Source organism: Antechinus flavipes, chromosome 1 (genome assembly GCF_016432865.1).
Source record: "Antechinus flavipes isolate AdamAnt ecotype Samford, QLD, Australia chromosome 1, AdamAnt_v2, whole genome shotgun sequence".
Classification (NCBI taxonomy): Eukaryota; Metazoa; Chordata; class Mammalia; order Dasyuromorphia; family Dasyuridae; genus Antechinus; species Antechinus flavipes.
Window position 1 is genome coordinate 91,617,874 of NC_067398.1, and position 19,932 is coordinate 91,637,805.

Consider the following 19,932-nt stretch of genomic DNA (forward strand, 5'->3'; position numbering starts at 1 on the left):
AAATAGAAAGTTCAATAAAGGGTAGGGAACTGTAAAAACCTATAAATAGTTTCATTTACTCCTAGTTACTAATGACAAATATAGTCCCTCCCACCAAAAAAAACTTCCTTAAAAAAATAATTGATCTCACCAACTGGAATGTGATCCAGACCCAAACTAATGAATTTCTAATTGTTCTTCTCTCATTTATATAACAGCATCTTTAGTCATCATGGGTACATAGAGACCTATGTTCTGTATCCCCTAAAATACTGTAAATTTCTTGAAGGAAAGAAAAATATGTCTCATGCCCTTTTGTATTCCCAGAGGCTGAGTACCCTTCACATAGTAGACACTCAATAAATGTTTGTCAATTAATTGATTAACTGATGTATTGATAAATAAGAATTCTGAGTAATCCTGAGAGAGGCAAACAGTTCAGTGTATTCCAAGTCTGGCCAAAGTACAAGAAGAGTAATGCTGCTTTCAGTGTTGCTCACATTAGTCCTAAATTAGTGGGTAAATAAACTCTGTCCTGCACATCTGGTAGTCCAATGACTTTCATGAATATTAAGTATATATTTTAAATATTTGAAGAATGTTACCAAGAATTTTTTTTAAATAATCCTTAACACAAAAAAATAGACTATCCTAAAATCTGATGTGCATGCATGGTCTAGTAGAAAGAATAATTATCTAGATGTTAACAAGAAAAGCTCAGTTCCATCTCTCACCGACTTCTTATGTTTAACTTATCCTTTTTGTAAATGAGGGCTAATAATTTCTGCCCTATCTTAACAAATTGTCGTGAGAATTGAATAAAGTCACAGATTTAAGATAAAAGAGAACTTAGATTTCATCTAGTTCAACCTCTTCATTATACAAATAAGGAAATTGAAACCCTGAGAGAGATTACGTCAAAAAGTATTCATTAAGTACCTATGTGCCAGACTAGGAATAGAGAGAAAAACAATCCCATATTCCCAAATTCAAAATCTAATTGGGGTAGGATAACAGAGTTAGGTGGTACAGGAAATAGAACACTAGTGCTAGAATTCCAGTTCGCTTTCAGACACTTGATACTTACTAGCTATGTGACCTGGACAAGTCACAAACAAAAACAAAAACTAATGGGCGAAATACTTGCAAAGAGCTATGTACAAACAAAATATATGTAATATATGTCTTATGTACACACACACACACACACATATATATATATTATGTAGATATATATATATCTTATATAGATACACATCTATATGCATATGTGTATGTATTCTCAGAAGAAAGACATTAACATTAAGGAGAATTGTGAAAAGTCTCTTGCAGAAGGTAGGATTTTAGCTGACATATTAAGGAAGTTAGAAGGGAGAACTGAGGAGGGAGAGAATTCTAGGTGTGGGGGACAACAAGTGAAAATATATAGCATTAGGAAATGGGGTATGTTGTGCAAGGAATAGCAAGGAGGCCAATTAGTGGATCATAGAGGGAAGGAAAGTAGAAAAATGTTTGAAAGGTAGTAAGAATCCAGATTATGAGGGGCTTTTAAAATCAGAAATATCTTTGATCTTGAAGGGATAGAGAACCCCTGCAGTTTATTAAATAGGGGGATGATGTGGTAAAACCTGCATTTTAGGAAGATCACTTGACCAACCAAGTAGTTGGATGGACTTAAGTGGAAAAGACTTGAGGTAAGGACTGCTAACCAGAAGGTCATGTATGAGATTGATAAGCACATGAATTAGAGTGGTATCAGTGTCAAGAGAGAGGGAGGCATATGCAAGAGATCTTGTAGAGGTAAAATAGATAGGAATTGGCAAGAGACTGAAAGGGAAGAATAAAGAGACTGAGGAGTTAAGGAAGATCCCTAAGTTATAAACTTTAATGACTGAGACAATGGTATGTATCTTTGATAGGAACAAGAAAGTTGGAAAGAGCAGGGAGTTCTAAAGGAAAGATAATATATATATTCTGTTTAAGATGTCTTTTTAGACATAAAGTTTATATAATAGGCAGTTGGAAATGAGAAAATGGATATCAGAAGAGATTAGACCTAGATAAATAGATCTGAGAATAATTTGAATGGAAATATTTGAATCCATGAAACATGATGAATTCTCTAAGAAAAAAAAAATATTTTACAAAAAGATGAGAGGCAATATACCCCAATGGTCTGGTTCTTTTAATATTTTGTGTATACCAGTATGATTAGTAGGCTGGCCACATGTTGTATCTCTCTTTCTACATAACTGGTTTTCTTCTCCCTCATACACCAAGGTAAGGTAAGGTTTTTTGTTGTACTTTTTGGGCACAAGATGCCATTTTGTAATACAAGCCATCAGCAAAGGAAAAAAAAAAAAAACAAATTAGAAGTGAATTTGTGAAACTACAAAGCTTCCCATCACCTCAAGATACTCTATCACAAATGCTCACTTTTAACATCATTTTTCTCTATTATTTAACTTATAAAAACATTATATAGCATAATTTATAGAACATGTATTCAAGGAAGTAGGCATTTATTAGAGACTTTATATGTTGGCATTATGTTTGGTACTGGTGATAAAAGAGAGAGAGGGAAGTTCCTGCTTTCATGGAGCTTATATTCCAAAGGGAAGCCAATATTTATTTAAGTATATTTTTGTTGCTATGTATATGCAGAACACACACATATTATTATTATTATTATGTACATATAAAACGAATACAAGGTAATTTGCAGACAGACCTAGAAGAATCAGGAAAAAGTTTGTATTTTTGAAAATGGTGCTTGAACTAAGTTTGAAAGAAACAAGGGATTCTGAGAGGCAGAGGAATGATTGTATGTCAAGCATAGGGAGGAATGACCAGAAGAGAATCAAAATTACACAAGATACAAAGGGCAATGGAAAGATCCCATACAAGTACATTGTTGTTGTTTTTTTAAGTATTTTTTTTTTGGTTTGTTTTACATTTTTTTAAATATATATAGCTTTTTATTTAACAGGTTATATGCATGGGTAATTTTACAGCATTGACAATTGCCAAACATTTTGTTCCAATTTTTCCCCTCCTTCCCCCCATCCCCTCCCCCAGATGGCAGGATGACCGGTAAAGATCGCTTCTATAAGTAAAGGAAAAATGTAAATTCTCCAGACCTACACCTTGCCCTTAGAAGAAATAATTTATAACAATACATAAAACCCCAGCATGAGAATCAGAAGACCTGGACTCTAGCTTGATGAGCCAAGGAGTAGTAGAGATGAAAGTAAATGCAGGTTCAAACCCTGTGTGTGACCAATATAGAAAAGAGGAAAGGAGGAATGTAGAAGAATGACAATGAAGGTTCTGCTTCTTGTTTATCATTTAACTTTGGGCAAGTCTTTGAGCCTGGTTTTTTCATCTGTAAAATGGGTACAGTAATACTTGTATTATATGTCATAGGATTGTTGTAAGGAAACTGGGGCAGGGGGAAGAAATTAGCTTAAAGCACTTCAGAATTATTAATTTTTTAAAAACTATCATTATTGGGAAAGGCAGTGTTAGAGTAGACCTTGTATGACAGACCAGAAGTAGCACTAACCACACATACATGTGCTCACACACACACATACACACATACATACACAACAAAGAAAACAGTGAAACAGTCTGGAGGCAACAAGTTATCAATCATTTGCCATACTTTGCCATCTAACATATGGACCCAGGGAAATAGTGATAAACACAGGAATTCACAAACATATAAAAAATGAATTAAGATAAAACAAGAACCCTTACCACTTAATGAGGGAGGTTTATGGATGTAGATTCATGCCAATGACTCAGAAACATGATTACCTTATCATAAACCTGAGTTGATAGACTTTCATTTCTAAAAAAGCATGGCTCCAACCTTCTTGCCCTATCTCCTGCCAGGGTTTTTTTTTTTCCTTCTTCTTTTCCTAGACCTGTAAGGCCAGTAAATATCATCTCTGTCCTGTTCTTTCTGCCTAAAAGAATAACTGCATTCTGTATGTCAAACACAGGTTATTACTTGTCAACTGTACAATTTCCAGGGTTGTAGCAAGACATTAGAGTAAAGAAGAAAAAAATTGTTGACATTTAAGTAGCAATTTAGAGTATACAATATCTATTCTATAGATATTGTGTGTATATATATATATATATATGCATATATATATATTGTATGTATTCTATATACTACTACAAAATAGGTATGCCAGGCATTATGGTTCCCATATTATAGATAAGGAAACTGAGGCTCATCAAAATTAAGTGGTTGGCCTGTCATCATATGTAGTAGGATCAGAGGCAAAATTCAAGTCCTGAGCCCCTCTTGACTCCAGAGCCAGAACTTTTCCCAGTGTTCCACAGTACTTCAACAAAGATACTAAATGTCTTTGCCACACTAACTAACAATGTCCTTTCCCTAGCTCCTTGGGAAAGAAAAGAAGTGGAAGTGAAGGTAATCTGCTTAGCCTGGTTCCTCTTAGCCTGACCTTTTCTCTTTCACCTTTTTTTTTCTTTCATACAGATAAGAAAGAGAGACAGAGAGAGAGAAGAAGGAAGGAAGAAGAAGATGGAGGAGGAGATGAAGGAAGAGGAGAAAGAAGAGGAAGAGGAGGAGGAGGAAGAAGAAGAGAAAAAAGAGAAGAAGAAAAAGAAAGAGAAAGAAAAAAAGGAGGATGAAGGTATGAAAAGGTCAAGATCAAGGACAAGGATTTGAAAACCAAGGAGGAAGAAGAGGACAAGGAGAAAAGAGAGTAGGAATGGAGGAGGAAAGAAGGAAAGAGGGAGGGAGAGAAGAAGAGAAGAAAGGAGGGAGGGAAGGAAGGAAAGAAAGATAGGGAGGAGAGTGGGGAAGAAGAAAAAAAAAGAAACAAAACAAAGAGAGAGAGGGAGAAAAAAAAAGAAAGAAGTGATTTGCTCAATATCCCACAGCTAGTAAGTATCTGAGAGCACATTTGAACTCAAGAAGATGAGTCTTCTTGACTTGAGGTCTGTTATTCTATCTACTGAGTCACCTACATCTAAAGTTACAGCAGATTTTAATTAGACTACTCAAAAAAAATTTTTTTTGTGGGGGGAGGAGGCTTCTTCTAAGATACCTAGGTCCTAGAGACTAAAGTTCAAATTTCAAGAAATTTAATCAATCATAGGTAATAGGATTATGACTGTAAAATCATAGGAATCGAAGCTGAAAGGATCCCAGGACCCCACTCTCATTTACAGATGACTACACTAAGGCCCTAAGAAGTTGGGATTTGACCAGCCACCATCTTTTCTTCATCAGCCCAAACCTTGAAAATGAATCTAAATCATAAGTTCCAGAATTACAGGTGTGTGAACATGTATGCATATGATGAATATATATGAAATGAAAGGATCCGTGTGTGTTTATACACATAAACCATATAATATCTATTGGACTTATGATTTCATTGGTAAGCTCCTTAAGGATAGTCTTTTGTCTCTTTATATCCTTAGCTGCTAGTCCAGTGCCTGTTAGGTATTTATTTGCTTAATAAATGTTGTTTGATTGATTAACGTTAGGGGATTCCTATGTGAAGAAACTCCATTTTTGAAATTCTTGAATTTTGAAAATTCATCTTCTCTGCATGCTAGAATCTTAGAGCTTACCTGTTGCTCTTAGAGGTTAAATAGTTTGCTCAGAGTCACATAGACAGTAAGTATATGCCAGAGGCAGAATGTGAACTCAGGCCTTCCTGGTTTTCTCTCCCTTTCCTGGTAGCTTTTGGCAGGTGCAAACGGACTGTTACAGAATGTTAGAGGAAGAAGGGGAACGCAAACTTATGAATCACTTACTATGTACCAGACACTGTGCTGGAATAACAGAAAAATGTTCTAACATAGAATAATATTCTCACATTCCTTAAATTAGTCTCTCTGTCCCTGGGGGAGTGGGGGGGGGGGGAGGGAAGGTTATTCAATATTAGATCTAACATTTTACTTAGATTGTTCGATCAGTATTAGGACAACTCACACCTATAGAACATCTATCTGGGCAGCAGCCATGGTTCTAGAGACAGTGGCCCTGGGTTCAAACTCTGGTTCTGACTAATATAGCCAGGAGAAGCCTTGATTGGAAGTTGAAAGTCCAGCCTTCAAATTCTCCCTCTACTATTTAATAGCTCTATGATTTGGGGCACGTCATCCACCTCTCTGGGTCTTAGTTCCTCAATAGGGAAATAGAAGGATTGAACTAGGTCCCTTCCAAACTCTCTATCTGTTATCCTATGAACCTATGGCTTATTAGCTGTGTGACTTCAGACAAATCATTGAATGTCTCTGGATCTTTTTTCATGTATAAAACAAGGAGGCTCAACTAGACAAATTTCAGCTCCAAATCTATAGTCTAGGGGACCTGCACACGTTTATGAATAGGCAGCTCAGCTCGGACTTAAGATTTCAGTCTTTTCAGGGAGGCTGGCTCTACCATTGGCATTGCTGCTTCCCCTTCATCTCTATGCTCCCCTCTCCTTTGCCAACATCCACCCACGCAGGCATACTGGACTGCACATGCCAGGTGGAAAATGAGATAAGTACTCAGAGAGCAGAGGGGGTGGAGAAAGTGGGTAGGAGGTAAGGAGAGGAAACACCCTGAAGACAGAAGTCTGCCTGCTTACTGCAAATTGCCATGATATAATAAAATTGCCATACATTCAGACGTAAAATGACCCTGCTGGCTCAAGCATTGGCCAACTCTAAGCATGAAAAGGCAGGACTTTAGCCAGGCAAATCAGTAGGGAGCTAAAGACACTGAACTTGGGACTTGAGTTCCCTTGATAAGGGTAGTACATAAACAGAGAAGCAGGGATGGAGCCTCAGCTTTCTATGCACGGAATCCCAGCTCAAGACTGATATTTTCGAGATCTTTGCCCTTTAGATTTAACAGGAAATCTTAAAATGGAAAACATGGAGTGTCAAGGAAGGGGTGAGGCCAGTCCAACACATATGAGAGTTGAAGCAGCATATGGATGGGAAATAAGAGCTTACTAAGAAAATATAATTCAGTTTTAACACATTTCAGGTCAAAGTATGTCTTTCAGGAACAGAAAGAAAAGCCTGTGGTAGCTACATGCATTAATTCGAAAGAAAGGGATAAGGAGGCTTGGCAAGTAGCAGAGAGAAGGCTATTTCTGGATTTACTTTCAGGAATAATATTAACCATAATAATATAATAATTAGTAATGAAAACAATCGGCACATATAGCATTTTAAGTTTACTTTTTTTGTGCCATAGAGAAATTCTCTGGGGCAGGTACTATATTCTTATCCCATTTTACACATAAGGAAATTGAGGCAAGTGACTTGCTCATGGTCCATTTGTCATGTGGATTTCAGTTGTGCCCTACTCTTTTTTATATGGAGTTTTCTTGGTAAAGATACAGAAGTAGTTTGCCATTTCCTTCTAAACTTGCAGATGAGGAAACTGAGGCAAATAGGGTTAAATAACTTGGTCAGGGACACACAGCTAGTAAGTGTCTGAAGCTTTTAACTCTGGTCTTCCTGACCCTAAGCCTAGCATTGTACTCACTGAGCCATCTAGCTGTCCTGGTCAATTTGTTATTGAGTGTCAGAGAAGGGATTTCTCCTTATTCTAAGTCCAGAGCTCTAGCTACTGTATCATATGCTATTTATTCTAAGTGCTGAATTGTCTAAGTATATCAATTCAAAAGTTGAACCTGGGGCATTCAAGAAAGGAAGATCGAGAGTAAAGGTTCTAAGTTCAGTACAGTGAGCCAAAGGCAGAATAATGTCAGGACTCCTCTAGCATAACTATATTGAAGGGAGCAGGTAATTTAATTACCCCAAGCATGATGAGTTCCTCTTGCCTTAATTCCAAGATCAGAGCTCTTTAAGAAGCTAAATTCATTTATTTATTTACATCCCTAACTATCCTGCTTTAGTAAACATTCCACAGCACTTGGATACAACATTAAATGAGACAGGAGAGAGAAATTAACTCACTGTCATTAATGGTATTTACAGTATTCACCTCTACCAGTAATTAACAAAGGAGTGAAAGCCAAGACATGCTTGATCCCACCAGCCAAATGGGAACAATCCCAGCCCACTGGCAGCCTTGGTCTGCTAAGTACTAGAAACCCTCAGGACTACAATCATGAACAATAACAAGCCTACAGGTGAATGCCGCTGATTAGCCCCTACTCCTGCGGTGGAAGGGAGCCAATAGAACTAGCCCTTGGCTCCCAGGAGGTTTGGGGACTTTTAGCCAGCTGCACATACACAGGGAAAAGATATGACTCCCACCTTGGATCACACCTTGTTCCCTACACAGCTGGAGCAGCTGATCAATCCAAAAAGCATTCAGTTCTGTAGATATGTCATTCCAAAAAAAAAAAAAAAAAAAGCCTCTGGGGAAAACATGGTCTTTTGCTCTTAGTAATCTGTCTGGCAAAGACTGAATCCCTTCTCAGAATCGTGTTATTAAATGCATTGCATTAAATAAAATGCTTAGAGTTACAAAAGAAATCAATTTAATTAAACAGTAGAGTGTTGGGTTAGTACAATGGATAGAGCACACCAGTCCTGAAATCAGGAGGACCTGAGTTCAGACACTTAACACTTGCTGGCTGTGTGACCCTGGGCAAGTTGCTTAACCCCAATTGCCTTAGGAGGGGGAGAGGGGAGGGGGGGAGAAAGTGTGTAAAAATTCACAGACCCCAAGTTTAAAATTCCCTTACTGTATGATTATTAGCACAGCCAAAATTTTTTTGGTTTTCCTCCCTTGCCAACTATCTTTATATGATATTTTAATGTTTGCAAATTGTTTTGCATGCATCATCTCATTTTATAATCACAGCTAACCTGGGAGCTAAGTCCTACAGATAGGAAGATCCCCATTTTGCAGGTGAATAAAGAGTACTCCGGGGAAAAATGACTCGTCCATGGTAATGAAATTAGTAAATGTCTAAAGCAAGTTTCTAGTTTAGGTATTGCCAACTCCTAGTCCAGGATGTCATATACTACTCGGTGCTATATGACTTTTGCCTTAAATGATATAATGAATAAAAGGTTCTGGGGCTATGAGATAAATTTCTACCTGTCTTAGTCCAATAGGCAGCTAGCTAGTCAATTAAAGAAGGATTGGAAGGGGGTTACTTTTCTGTCCTTTGGTGGATAAAAGGCCAAAGGGAATATTTCTGATCTTTATCTCAATTCCTCTTTGAGCTGATCCTCAGCGATTGGTATCACAGCTGCTCAGTTCCTGGAAAGGTGAATAATCAAACTACCCCCTGAGTTTCTGCCAAGATCTCTGGGTAATCCACAAATGTTGGTAGATGGAATAAAGTGCTGCTCATAGTAATTATGCATCTTTTGAAAGGAAGACTCCAAAAACATGTAGCTACTAGTCCACCCAGCCCTCAGCCCCCTGTTTCATCTTATCTTATAGTTTGTTGTTATTCAGTTGTTTGAGTCCTGTCTGACTCTTTATAACCTCATTTGGAATTTTCTTGATGAACATACTAGAATGATTTGCCATTCCTTTTCTAGCTTATTTTACAGATGAGGAAACTGAGGCAAACAGGATTATGTGACTTGCCCAGGTCACATAGCTAGTTAGTACCTGAAGCCATATTTGAACTCAGGAAAAGAAGTCTTCCTGACTCCTGGCCTCTATCCACTTCTTAGAGCTCTGGCCCCAACTTTTCTTAGATTATTGCATCCTGTGTTAGACACATTCTTTCTACCTGGACCATACCTGTAGCCTCCCATCATTGCAACCAATATGGTATGATAACTCTTATAAAGCACAGGGACAAGCAGGAAATCATAATCACAAGTTCTGAGCTAGAAAGGACATTTATAGATCATCAAGCCCAACCTCAACCTCTCATTGCTGACCAAAACAAGACCCTTGAAGGTTAAACTATTTAACTTATTTAGCAAACTATTTGCTTGTGGTCATTCGGGCAGTAAATGATGGAACTAGGATACCAACCCAGATTTTCTAACTCCAGATTGAATTACCTTTCCACTATATCCACTTACAAGGCATATCTTCTATATGCTTATAGAATGCCAATCTGTGCTTGAGTCAATGTAGATAAGAGCAGTCTAATTTCATGCAACAAAAATGAGTTCAATCAATAAACATTTATTTAGCACTTACTATCTGCTAGGCACTAAAGTTATTTCTACATGTAATCACCTCGTTGTGAGGTATAAATTAGAATATGTTAGTATCAACCCACCATAACAACTTAAAAGATGAGCATTCCATAAAACTTAAGAGTTATGGAATCATGGAGCTAGAAGGAATCTTAGAAGATATCTAGCCCAGCTTCTCATGCCGCACAGAAATTCTCCCTATAACATCCCTAAGAGGTGCTCAAACTTGGGGAGAAGGGGAAGGGAAAGGGAAAGCAGAGAAAAGGAGAGACAGAGACAGAAAGAGACAGAGAGAGGGAGGGAGAAAGATGGATAGAAAGAGGAAAGCAGAGAAAGGGAGAGACAGAGACAGAGAAACAGAGGGAAGGAGAGATTCAGAGGAGAGAGAAAAAGACAGAATGACAGACACAGAGAGAAAGAGACAGAGAAATCACAACACAGCTCATCTCAATATTGGCTAACTGTTAGAAAATTGGTCTGAGCTGTAACCTACTTTCCTTTAACTTCCAACCACTGATTCTAGTGAACAACTAGATGGCATGGTGTTTAGAGTATTTGACCTGGAATCAGGAAGACCTGGATTCCAATCTAAACTCAATCACTTACTGTGTAACGCTGGCACAATCATAGTATAAACAACTCAAATGAAACACTTATAATCCTAACAAGTACATGGAGAAACAAGCATAACATTCATACAGGTTGGAAAGACACAAAAGAGCTGGGGGAAGGGTTTGTCCATATTAACTATGTTAATATTAACTAAATGATTGCTCTGGATAAATCTCTCAATTTTTTTTAGCCTTGGTCTGCTCATCTATAAAATGGGGATGATAATAGTAGCATTACTTCTCAGAGTTGCTGTGAGTATCAAATGAGATATTTTTAACATGTCTTGCAAACCTTATAGTGACATATGAATTCTAGCTCATATTAGGGGGATGATTCTAATCCTTCTTGAGGAGAGGGAGTCTGGGAAAAGAGAAGTGATTTACTTCAATATTGGGCCTGATTCTGGACACAATTCCTGGATTCAAGGGAATAAGGGATTCAATCATGCCCCCAAAAAAATCCTCCTAAAAATCCTTTAGAAGATAAAGCAAAATGAAGATGACATAGAGTGAATGCAAGGACCTTCTGAAACATTCATTACAATACATATAATACAATCATTTATTTGTTCGGTCCACAATCCCTAATTCGTGTTATCCTATATAAGCCACTATTCTGGACCTTTCACCATTCACATACAGCCACCTTGCCCAGTGTGTTCAAACTTTGTCTCCTGACTGTTGGCAAGTATAGGAAATGGTAGCAATAAAATCACCACCCAGTTCAGCTGTTCTCACTTCCCCTGATTCCAGGAGGGGAAGAAAAAGGCCAAATGAATGTTTATGAATTACTCTCCCTAAACTTGCCTGGGTTCCTGTGCATATACATACATGTGCTCCAGCTGTGTGCATGTGCATGCTAAGTGCATGCACACATTCTTTGGCACTAAACAAGGCTTCCCCACCTTGGCTCTGCTTCAGATGATATTCTCAAATGAGAAGATGAGCAAGGGTGGGTGGGAGGAGTTATAAATTGGGTTAGCTCTGGATTCCCAGTGTGGGGGGAAGGGAGAAGGGATTCTAAGAACTTCTAGTCACCACTGTGTGGCTTCAAGTTCAAGTTCTTGAGAAATATAGCTGTTTCCTCTTGGTTTAAGTGTGGGGGCCAAAGAAGTTTTGCACAGAGGAGAGCCTGCCAAATTAATAACTTGTATTTTTACAGACAATTCCAATGAAATCAAAATAGATTTCTATTAGGTGCCAGAGCAATGACTTGCTTCAAGGTTTAGAAAAATTCATTATTTCCTTAATATGAACATTCCCTCCACACAGCCAGACTTTCATCCCCTTTCTGACTTTTTAGCTGCATGATTATTGTTCTTGTTTCTCCATCTTTTCCCTTTACCTGGTTCTTGGTATGTTATAGTTGTCAATACATTATTTATACCATAGAACAAATATAATGATGGAGAGGGAAGGATAGGATGGGATGGGATGAGATGGGATAGGGAATAAGGAGCACTGAGAAAGTAACAAAGTAGAGAGACCACTTTGGGAACTAAGAAGAACTAGATTCATGTTCTATCTCTGATGACTTTGCTGCATGACCCTAAACAAGTTACTTAACATCTTAAGTTGAAGCAATAAGTATCTGACACCTTATCCTGCTGCGGGGTAAGATGCCATTCAGAAGAGTCTTCAGGCTCCTGGTTTCTCTTTTTCAGAGGGTAGGAGGAGCACAAGAGAATGAGATGGGAAGGAGAGAAAAGAAAATCTTGTTAATTGTATGTGATGAACATATATATTTTAAAGGAGATGGTGGGATGATGCCCTTTCTTTTTTCACATCACTGTCATTCCTAGATAGACCTACAACAGGATCAGATAAATAGTCAGCCAGCCAATTAGCTCCAGATTTTGCAGCATGGCATCAATAATAAGTACAAAGTCACAGCATCATTGCTTATATGGGCTAGGAGGTAATGGGCATGATGGAAAAGAAGCTGGATTTTTTTTAATCTGAAGATTTGGATTTAGCTCTCACTTTTACTAGTTGTATGAATTTGAGCAAATCATGTGCTCCCCTTAGGCTTTTTTTCATCTAAAATAAGGTTAAAATAAAAAAGATCAGATGATCTCTTAGTTCTAAATCTACGAATCTAAAGCTTTCTGACTTAAGCCTTTCGGAAAAGTGTCTTGGGAAAAACTGATAAATGATCAATGACCAGTGAAGGACACATTTTTTAAGTTTTATCTGCATGTTGACAATTTCTTCATTACTTTTCTCAAGTTTCAGAAATAAAAAAAGAACACACAATCCTGGATATATATCTTGCTAATTTCTGAGGTGTAAATGTTCACATTAAAAATTGGCCAAGACTGGAGAGCTTGATTCAAACTGGTTCCAATAAAGTCCAATAAAGACATTTCATTTTTCGATAATTTTGAATATTAGAAAGTTTTATTGACTCCCACTACCTCTGAGTGAAAAGCTGGTATCTCAGATGAATTCATGAACACTGACATGTAAAGTGAATAATAATAGCTATGTTTTCTCAATCAATAAATAAACATTTATTAAGTACCTCCTATGTTCCAGGCACTATGCTAACCACTGACTTTTCATTCTTTTTAGAGGTGAAACTGCATGGTATAGTGAAACAGTTAGGAAGGTAGACTTTAAATCCCAGCTCTTGATATTTCCCAGCTATATAAATGTGGACAAGTCACCTAAGCTTTCTAGACCTCAATTTTTCCACTACAAAATGCAAATGATATTTGCATTGTCTTATGGTGTTGTAAAGAAAGCAGCATGAAAATATATTTGCTTTATTCCAGGTATTCCTAAACATTTTTCCTGCAAAGAATCCTTTTTGATCTTTTTGTTGGTTATAAACATTCCTGATCTTTATCCTTTACTAAGACACTCTCACAGCAAGTTTATATTCCTAAACCCTGAGTACTTGCTTCACCGCCCCTTCCTTTTACCAAATAAGGACTAATTGAAAAGATCCTCCCTAAAAAGCACCCCCTCCCTAAAAAAACTATTACTTAATTTACTTCACTTTCATTCCAGTCCCTTATGGCCTTAAATCTCCTGACTGTAATCTTAAAGCCTGATTCTAGGGATAACTGCCCCACTCCTTAATGCAGAGCAAGTATCAAGAGACTACTGTGTAACAGAATAGACTTTTCTCAGGATACCCAAAAAGTTAGAGGCTTTTCTTTGAGATCATTTGTATATATATATATATATATATATATATATATATATATATAAAATCACCCTTCAAGCAACTTACATGTAAATCCTCTTTGCCATCCTGTATGGGGCTTGCACACCAATGATGAGACACAGCCTGCAGGAAAAGCAACTCCTTCCTGCCTATGTTTTAGAGTATTTAACAGCAACCATAATAATAGGATAAAAACAATCATAACTGTAGCAATAATAACAATGAGAATTATTCAGGAGACACTGTAGAGAAATGGACTGGGAGATAGGAGACCAAGGTTTAGTCCTGGCTCTGTCACTGAGCTGAGTGACTTAGAATAAGTGACTTCTATCTGTGGGTCTCCATTTCCTCATCTATAAGTAATGGAGTTGGCTAGATGAGCTCTAAAGTCCCCTTCAATTTATTTTCTGACTTGCTTCTCTAAGTCATACAAAGTGTTTCATTAGAAATTTTTTGTTCTCACAAAATTCTATTAGTCATCTAAGAAAGAGATCCCACAAACTATCCATTTTTAGTTATCCAAAAGAACAAAGAGAGGCAATAAGAAATGAAATTTCCAAACTTATTGTTTGCAATGGTTTCAGCCTCTTGTCTGTATAATCTTTTACCAAAACCACAAAAAGTCAAGTTAATTATTTCAAGTCCATTATTTCTATTTCTCCTCTGTACTCAGGTGGTATAGAACAAGCATCTATATAACTATTAAACTAGTAAAAGATAGAAAACAGGGGAACTAGCTAATCCACAAATTGGACAAGTAGTACTGAACACTCAGGTGTTACAAAACAGAGACTCATAGACTAAATGGCTTCAAAGGGATTAGCAATTTTTTCATTCTTCCATAGTTAACCAAGAACACTGATGTCTAAAACATGATTTAATAAAACAATCAAAACTCAGTGCTCCTGCTCTTCTTTTAAGGTATATCTTCCAATAACCATCCAAGTCACATAAGAATCTATGCAAAGAACTAAAAATTTTGAGCCTAGAGAGAAGATAGAGTCAACCTAATTCCTCTCTTCAAATATCTGAATTACTGTCTTTGGGAAGACAGAGAAAGTTCATACTATTTGGTCCCAGAAGACAGAAGCAAGACCTGTATGAGGAAATTTCAGGAAAACAGTCATAGAATCCAAGTCTTCCTAATGATTGAAGTGCCTAAAAGAGAATGAGATGACTCCTAAGACCCCTAAAAGATGACTCACTAAGTAAGTGAGCTTATCCATCAATGCAAACCATGAAGAAGATGCTGAACGACCATTTTTCATATGGCGTAGAGGGAATTCCTGTTCATGTATGGGCAGCAAGATGGTGCAATGGATAAAGAACTGGAAATGCGATCAGGAAGACATGAATTTAAATCTAGTCTCTGACAGTTACTAGCTTAATAAATCATTTAACCTTTGCCTCAGTTTCCTCACCTGTAAAATGAAGATAATAATACCTACATTCCAGGACTGATGTGAGGATCAAATAAAATGATATTTAAAAAGCACTTTGCAAACCATAAAATGCTTTATAAATTCAAGCTATTATTATTGTTGCTGTTATTAAATAACTTCAACAATCTGGTGTTTTCAGGTCCAAATAATAATTCTCAAATAAAACTCATAGAAATCTCTACTTTAATCTAGTATTTGAAGATGCTAATTCTATACTCCTCTCCCTAAATCAAATGTATCTAACTAGAAAAGATATTGCTGAATCTGTTATCTCTTGACTTCATGTTTCAGTTAAGGTTCAGCCAACTTCCAGAGCCTTACAGAGAAGACAAAAATCCACTTTAAATGGCTGAGGACAAATGTCGACAAGGCAATTTAAGAAACAAAAAGTCACTGAGAATAAAAATAGTTTCTTTAAGCTTCAGTTTCAAATAATTGACTACAATCTCAGGAACTCTTTTTTCCCCTGGGTATATTCTTGGGATTATGACCATTAGTGGGCCTAGCAATATTTTTCTGGTACATTATATTGTTAACAAGTCAGGTAGAAGAAAAAAACTTTTGTGCATTTAAGGTAAAAGCATTACAGGCTCTTTCAAGGTTTTATTTTTAGCTTTACCGTAACTCAAGCTCATGCTTTCCTCTTGAGCCAAGTGAACTAGGAAAACCTTTTTTTTTTCTGAAGCTCATTTGATTTTATTGTTTATTTGTGTAGGTAAATGGAACACTGGCCTTACTTAGCAAAGGCAGTGACTTACTTCCCTTCAGATTAGAAGGTTTACTGGGTTAGGCGAACCCAGTATATAATTTGGCTGCAATCACCCAGTTCCTCTCAATAGTTGTTAATTTTTTCTCCCTGAAATGTATCAGTGATGAGGGGAGGTTCCCACTTGCTTACCTCCTTAACACCTTTAAAAGATATAATTTGTCATCCAAGAATATGATTAAAATATCCATATCCTTTGATCTAGCGATCTCACCCCAAAGAATTCAAAGATAGAAGGGTCATATGTAAATTCTTCCAAATATGAATAGCATGTTAGTGCCTGGCACATAAAAAAATGCTTGTTAGCTGATTGATTAACCATCTGGGGTATTTTTGTGGTACTAAAGAACTAAAAACAAATTGCTAACTATTGATTGGGAAATAACTCAAATTGTGGGACATGTTTATAATGGAATGTTATCAAAAGAAATATCAAGAATATTTTTATGAACCGATATAGCACCAGAAAAACAATTTGCAAAATGACTACAATGAAAATGGAAAAAAACAATAATAAATTTTTTTAAATGAACACTTTATAACTCTAATGACCAAGTTTGGCCTAAATGAAGAGATATGAGAATGAACTTCCCTCCTTTCTTTGTAGAAGTTAAGAATTATAAATGTGGAACAATAAATCAATCAACAAGCCTGAATTAAGAATGTATGATAGGCCAGACACCATGCAAATCACTGGGGATACCAAAAAAACAACAACAAAAAAAACAACAACAACAACAATTCCAGCCCTAAAAAAAATTTGCATTCTTAGAAACACAGCATGTACTATCAGACGTGGTTGATGTGTTCAGTCAATCAGCAAGTAATTATGAGATGTTTCTATGCCAAGAATTGTACTAAGTTCTGGAAACAAGCTGTCCTCTCAATGGATTTATATTCTAAAGGGAGAGACAAATACATATCAAATAAAATATATGATACAAATATAAGTTTAATAAATACATGTTTATATTAAATTCAGTGGAGTCTGGGAGGGAGGGCAGTAGAAAGTGTGAGGATCAGGAAAGTTTTTATGCACAAAATTGTACTTGAGTTGCTTTTCAAAAAAAGAAAGGAACTCTATAAAGTAGAGGCAAGAGGAGAGTGTATTCCAGGCATGGGAGACAACCAGTGGGAAATTAGAGGTATGGGAGATGGAATGCCATCAGTAAGGAAAGGAGAGAAGGCTAATTTGACTGGAACACAGAGTACAAAAGGGGGAGCGATGTTCAATTAGTCTGAAAAGTTAGGTTGGTGCCAGGTTATTTAGGATTGTAAAAACTAACAAAGGAACTTGTAGTTTATTCTAGAGACAACAGGAAGATACAGGAGATAGTTGAATAGAAGAGTCACATGATCATATTTCTGCATCAGGAAAATTGCTTTGTGGGGATGAGAGATCTGAAATAATGAGAAGCATCAGAATTCTTGGACATTGTATTAATTTAAGATGACAGCTGTGTGAATCATATGTCAGAGATATAGTTAAGGTAAGGAAAGCATCTTTGGCAACTTATTAGATATATTAGGTGAAGCAGAGTGAAGGATTTAGGATAATATTGAAATTAAGAATCTGGGACCCTGGAAGATTGGGAAATTTAAGAAAGAAATGGGGAAGTTATAGGAAGATCAAGGGGAAAGATAATTAGTTTTGTGTTATGGAAATGCTTGTCTTATTTTTTAAGTTCAAAATAAAATAAATAAAATTTGTAAGATTTGAAAACTGAGAGGTCATAGGTAACTTTGGAAAATACAATCTCAATCCTCATCTTCTCTGCAGCTTTGACACTCTATAGATCACCATCTTCTCTCACATATCCAACTCCTTTTTAGACACATTAAATTAGATGTCCTATAGATGTCTTGAACTCAACATGTTCAAAACCAACTCATTATCTTTACCCAAAAAACCCTCTCCCCTTCCTAATTTTCTTATTACTATCAGGGATATCACCATCCTTCCTGTCACCCAGACTTACAACCTAGATGCTATCTTTGACTCCTTATCTTCTCTCCTTCAGCATTGCCCAGTAACCGTGATCAAATACTAACATTTCTACTTTCACAATATCTCTTACATAGGTCCCTTTCTCTCCTCCGACACTTATACCCTGGTATAAGCCCTCATCACCTCCCACCTGTAGTATTGCTACATATATCTTGCTAGTTTCCCAGACTCAAGTCTCTCTCCACTCCAGTTCATCTTCTACTCAGCTGAGTAAATTTTCCTGAAATTTAAAATCTAATCTTATCACTATTCTATTTAACAAACTCCAGTAGTTCCCTATTATTCTCAGGATCAAATGTAAAATCAAAGTTTGGCATTCAAAGTTCTCTATAATGTGTCCTCATTGCCACCACATTGCCTTCTTGTATTCTTGATTCAGTGATATTGACCTATGGGACATAGCACTTCTCCACTCCACTGACTGTTCACCGAGCTTGCAATGCTTTCTCCCTCTTCATCTCCATCTCTTAGTCTCTTAGCTTCTTTTAAGCCTCAGCTAAACTCCCACTATCTACACAAGCCCTTCTGGGTACTCTTTAATCTTGCTACCCTCTTTTTGAGATAGCCCCCATTTGTCCTTCATGGGTCTTAGTTATTTACATGTAGTTTCCTACATTAGATTGTGGACTCCTTGAAAGCAGGGATTATTATTTATTCATTTATTCATTTTTCTTTGTATCTGCTATACTTAGCACAATGCTTGGCACATAGGTGCTTAATAAATACTAGTTGGCTGATTGACTGACTGCTTCATAGATATTAAAGAGAATGAGAGACTGTTGGAGGAGTCACCTTCTCCTGAGTCACAGGAAGGTGTACTCCCAGTTTATAGCTAAAGTCCAGTACTGAAGAGTTTACACTGTGGCAATCAAATGAGAACAAAATTTATTACCTTGTTCCTTTTTATTAAAGTCTATGTTGACCTCTAAGTGTCTGTAAGCAGTTTGTTGACAGCCTGAGAGGTTACAAGCTCTCCCAGAACCACAGAACAGTAAGACAGGACAGCTCTCCCTATCTTGACCACTACTACCTCTGCTGCCACCAACCAGAAAAAGCTTAAAAAGAAGAAACTTTGCCTTATTTCTTATTAGAACCTCCAACAAACATGGTCTTGCCCCCTTATGTCAGCCTTATCAATGGCAGGGATGTTTAAATACAACCTACCTATCATTTTAGGATTGCTGACATTCTGACTGAAATGAAAAGTATAGTTTTCAGATAATAATCCATCGTGTCATCACAGAAGAAATCATTCATTAGAGAGAAAGAATCTATTTACAATCTCACTTATTGATGCGGTTTCCAATATCTGTAGCACCAATAACTGTGATTATTACAGTTATCTTTTCTTTTTATATTTATTTATATTTTAAATTATATTTCATCCAAGAGTAGGAGACAGCTTCATATAATGCAAAGCCAGGAAATTTCCTTCTATTCACAAAGTAACAATATGCAAGAAACTAACTCATATCGAATCCCACTCCAAGCTTCAATTTCCCCCTATGAAAAGTTGGGGGGTTAGATTAGATGCTTGTCAACATATTTCCAGCTCTAAAATTTTATTTGTCAATCAAACCAGATGTTTTTACTACTTCATTATTGGTTCAGTTTAAGCCATCAGTTTAAATCATTAATTTATATATATAGACACTATTTTTTTGTATTTAGCTCAATAAACTTTATATTAGATAGATGTGTGTGTGTGTTTGTGTGCGTGTGTTATACTCAGTATGGGTGAGGCTGTTTTGCTTTGAAGAGCTCATTTGCTGACCCCAAGTTTCCCATAAAAGCCACAGCCAACCTTT

General features: G+C 36.7%; 1 protein-coding gene across 4 annotated transcripts; it reads left to right on the plus strand.

Moving 5' to 3' along the window:
* Positions 1-1,791: 1,791 nt before the first annotated feature.
* On the plus strand, positions 1,792-15,563 carry LOC127554894 (uncharacterized). 4 transcript variants are annotated; one of them, XR_007952101.1, is made up of 5 exons: positions 1,798-1,881; positions 3,058-3,229; positions 4,499-4,655; positions 5,153-5,303; positions 14,830-15,563. XR_007952101.1 is itself a non-coding variant. In XM_051986838.1 (4 exons), exons 2-4 carry the CDS (start codon positions 3,203-3,205, stop codon positions 5,286-5,288), a joined length of 276 nt encoding a protein of 91 aa, XP_051842798.1. In that variant the 5' UTR covers positions 1,798-1,881; positions 3,058-3,202; the 3' UTR covers positions 5,289-5,348. The 4 variants fall into 4 exon arrangements, 1 of the variants encoding a protein (XP_051842798.1); XR_007952103.1 differs by lacking the exon at positions 3,058-3,229 and having other exon boundaries at positions 1,792-1,881; XM_051986838.1 differs by lacking the exon at positions 14,830-15,563 and having other exon boundaries at positions 5,197-5,348.
* The last annotated feature ends 4,369 nt before the right edge of the window (positions 15,564-19,932 follow it).

Bases quoted from the DNA above. Each gene is read 5' to 3' on its own strand.
- LOC127554894 (XM_051986838.1), top strand. From the start codon at position 3,203: ATGAGCCAAGGAGTAGTAGAGATGAAA. The intron at 3,230-4,498 runs GTAAATGCAGGT...TCTTTCATACAG, and splicing joins AAGGAGTAGTAGAGATGAAA to ATAAGAAAGAGAGACAGAGA. The intron at 4,656-5,196 runs GTATGAAAAGGT...TCTCATTTACAG, and splicing joins AGAAAAAAAGGAGGATGAAG to ATGACTACACTAAGGCCCTA.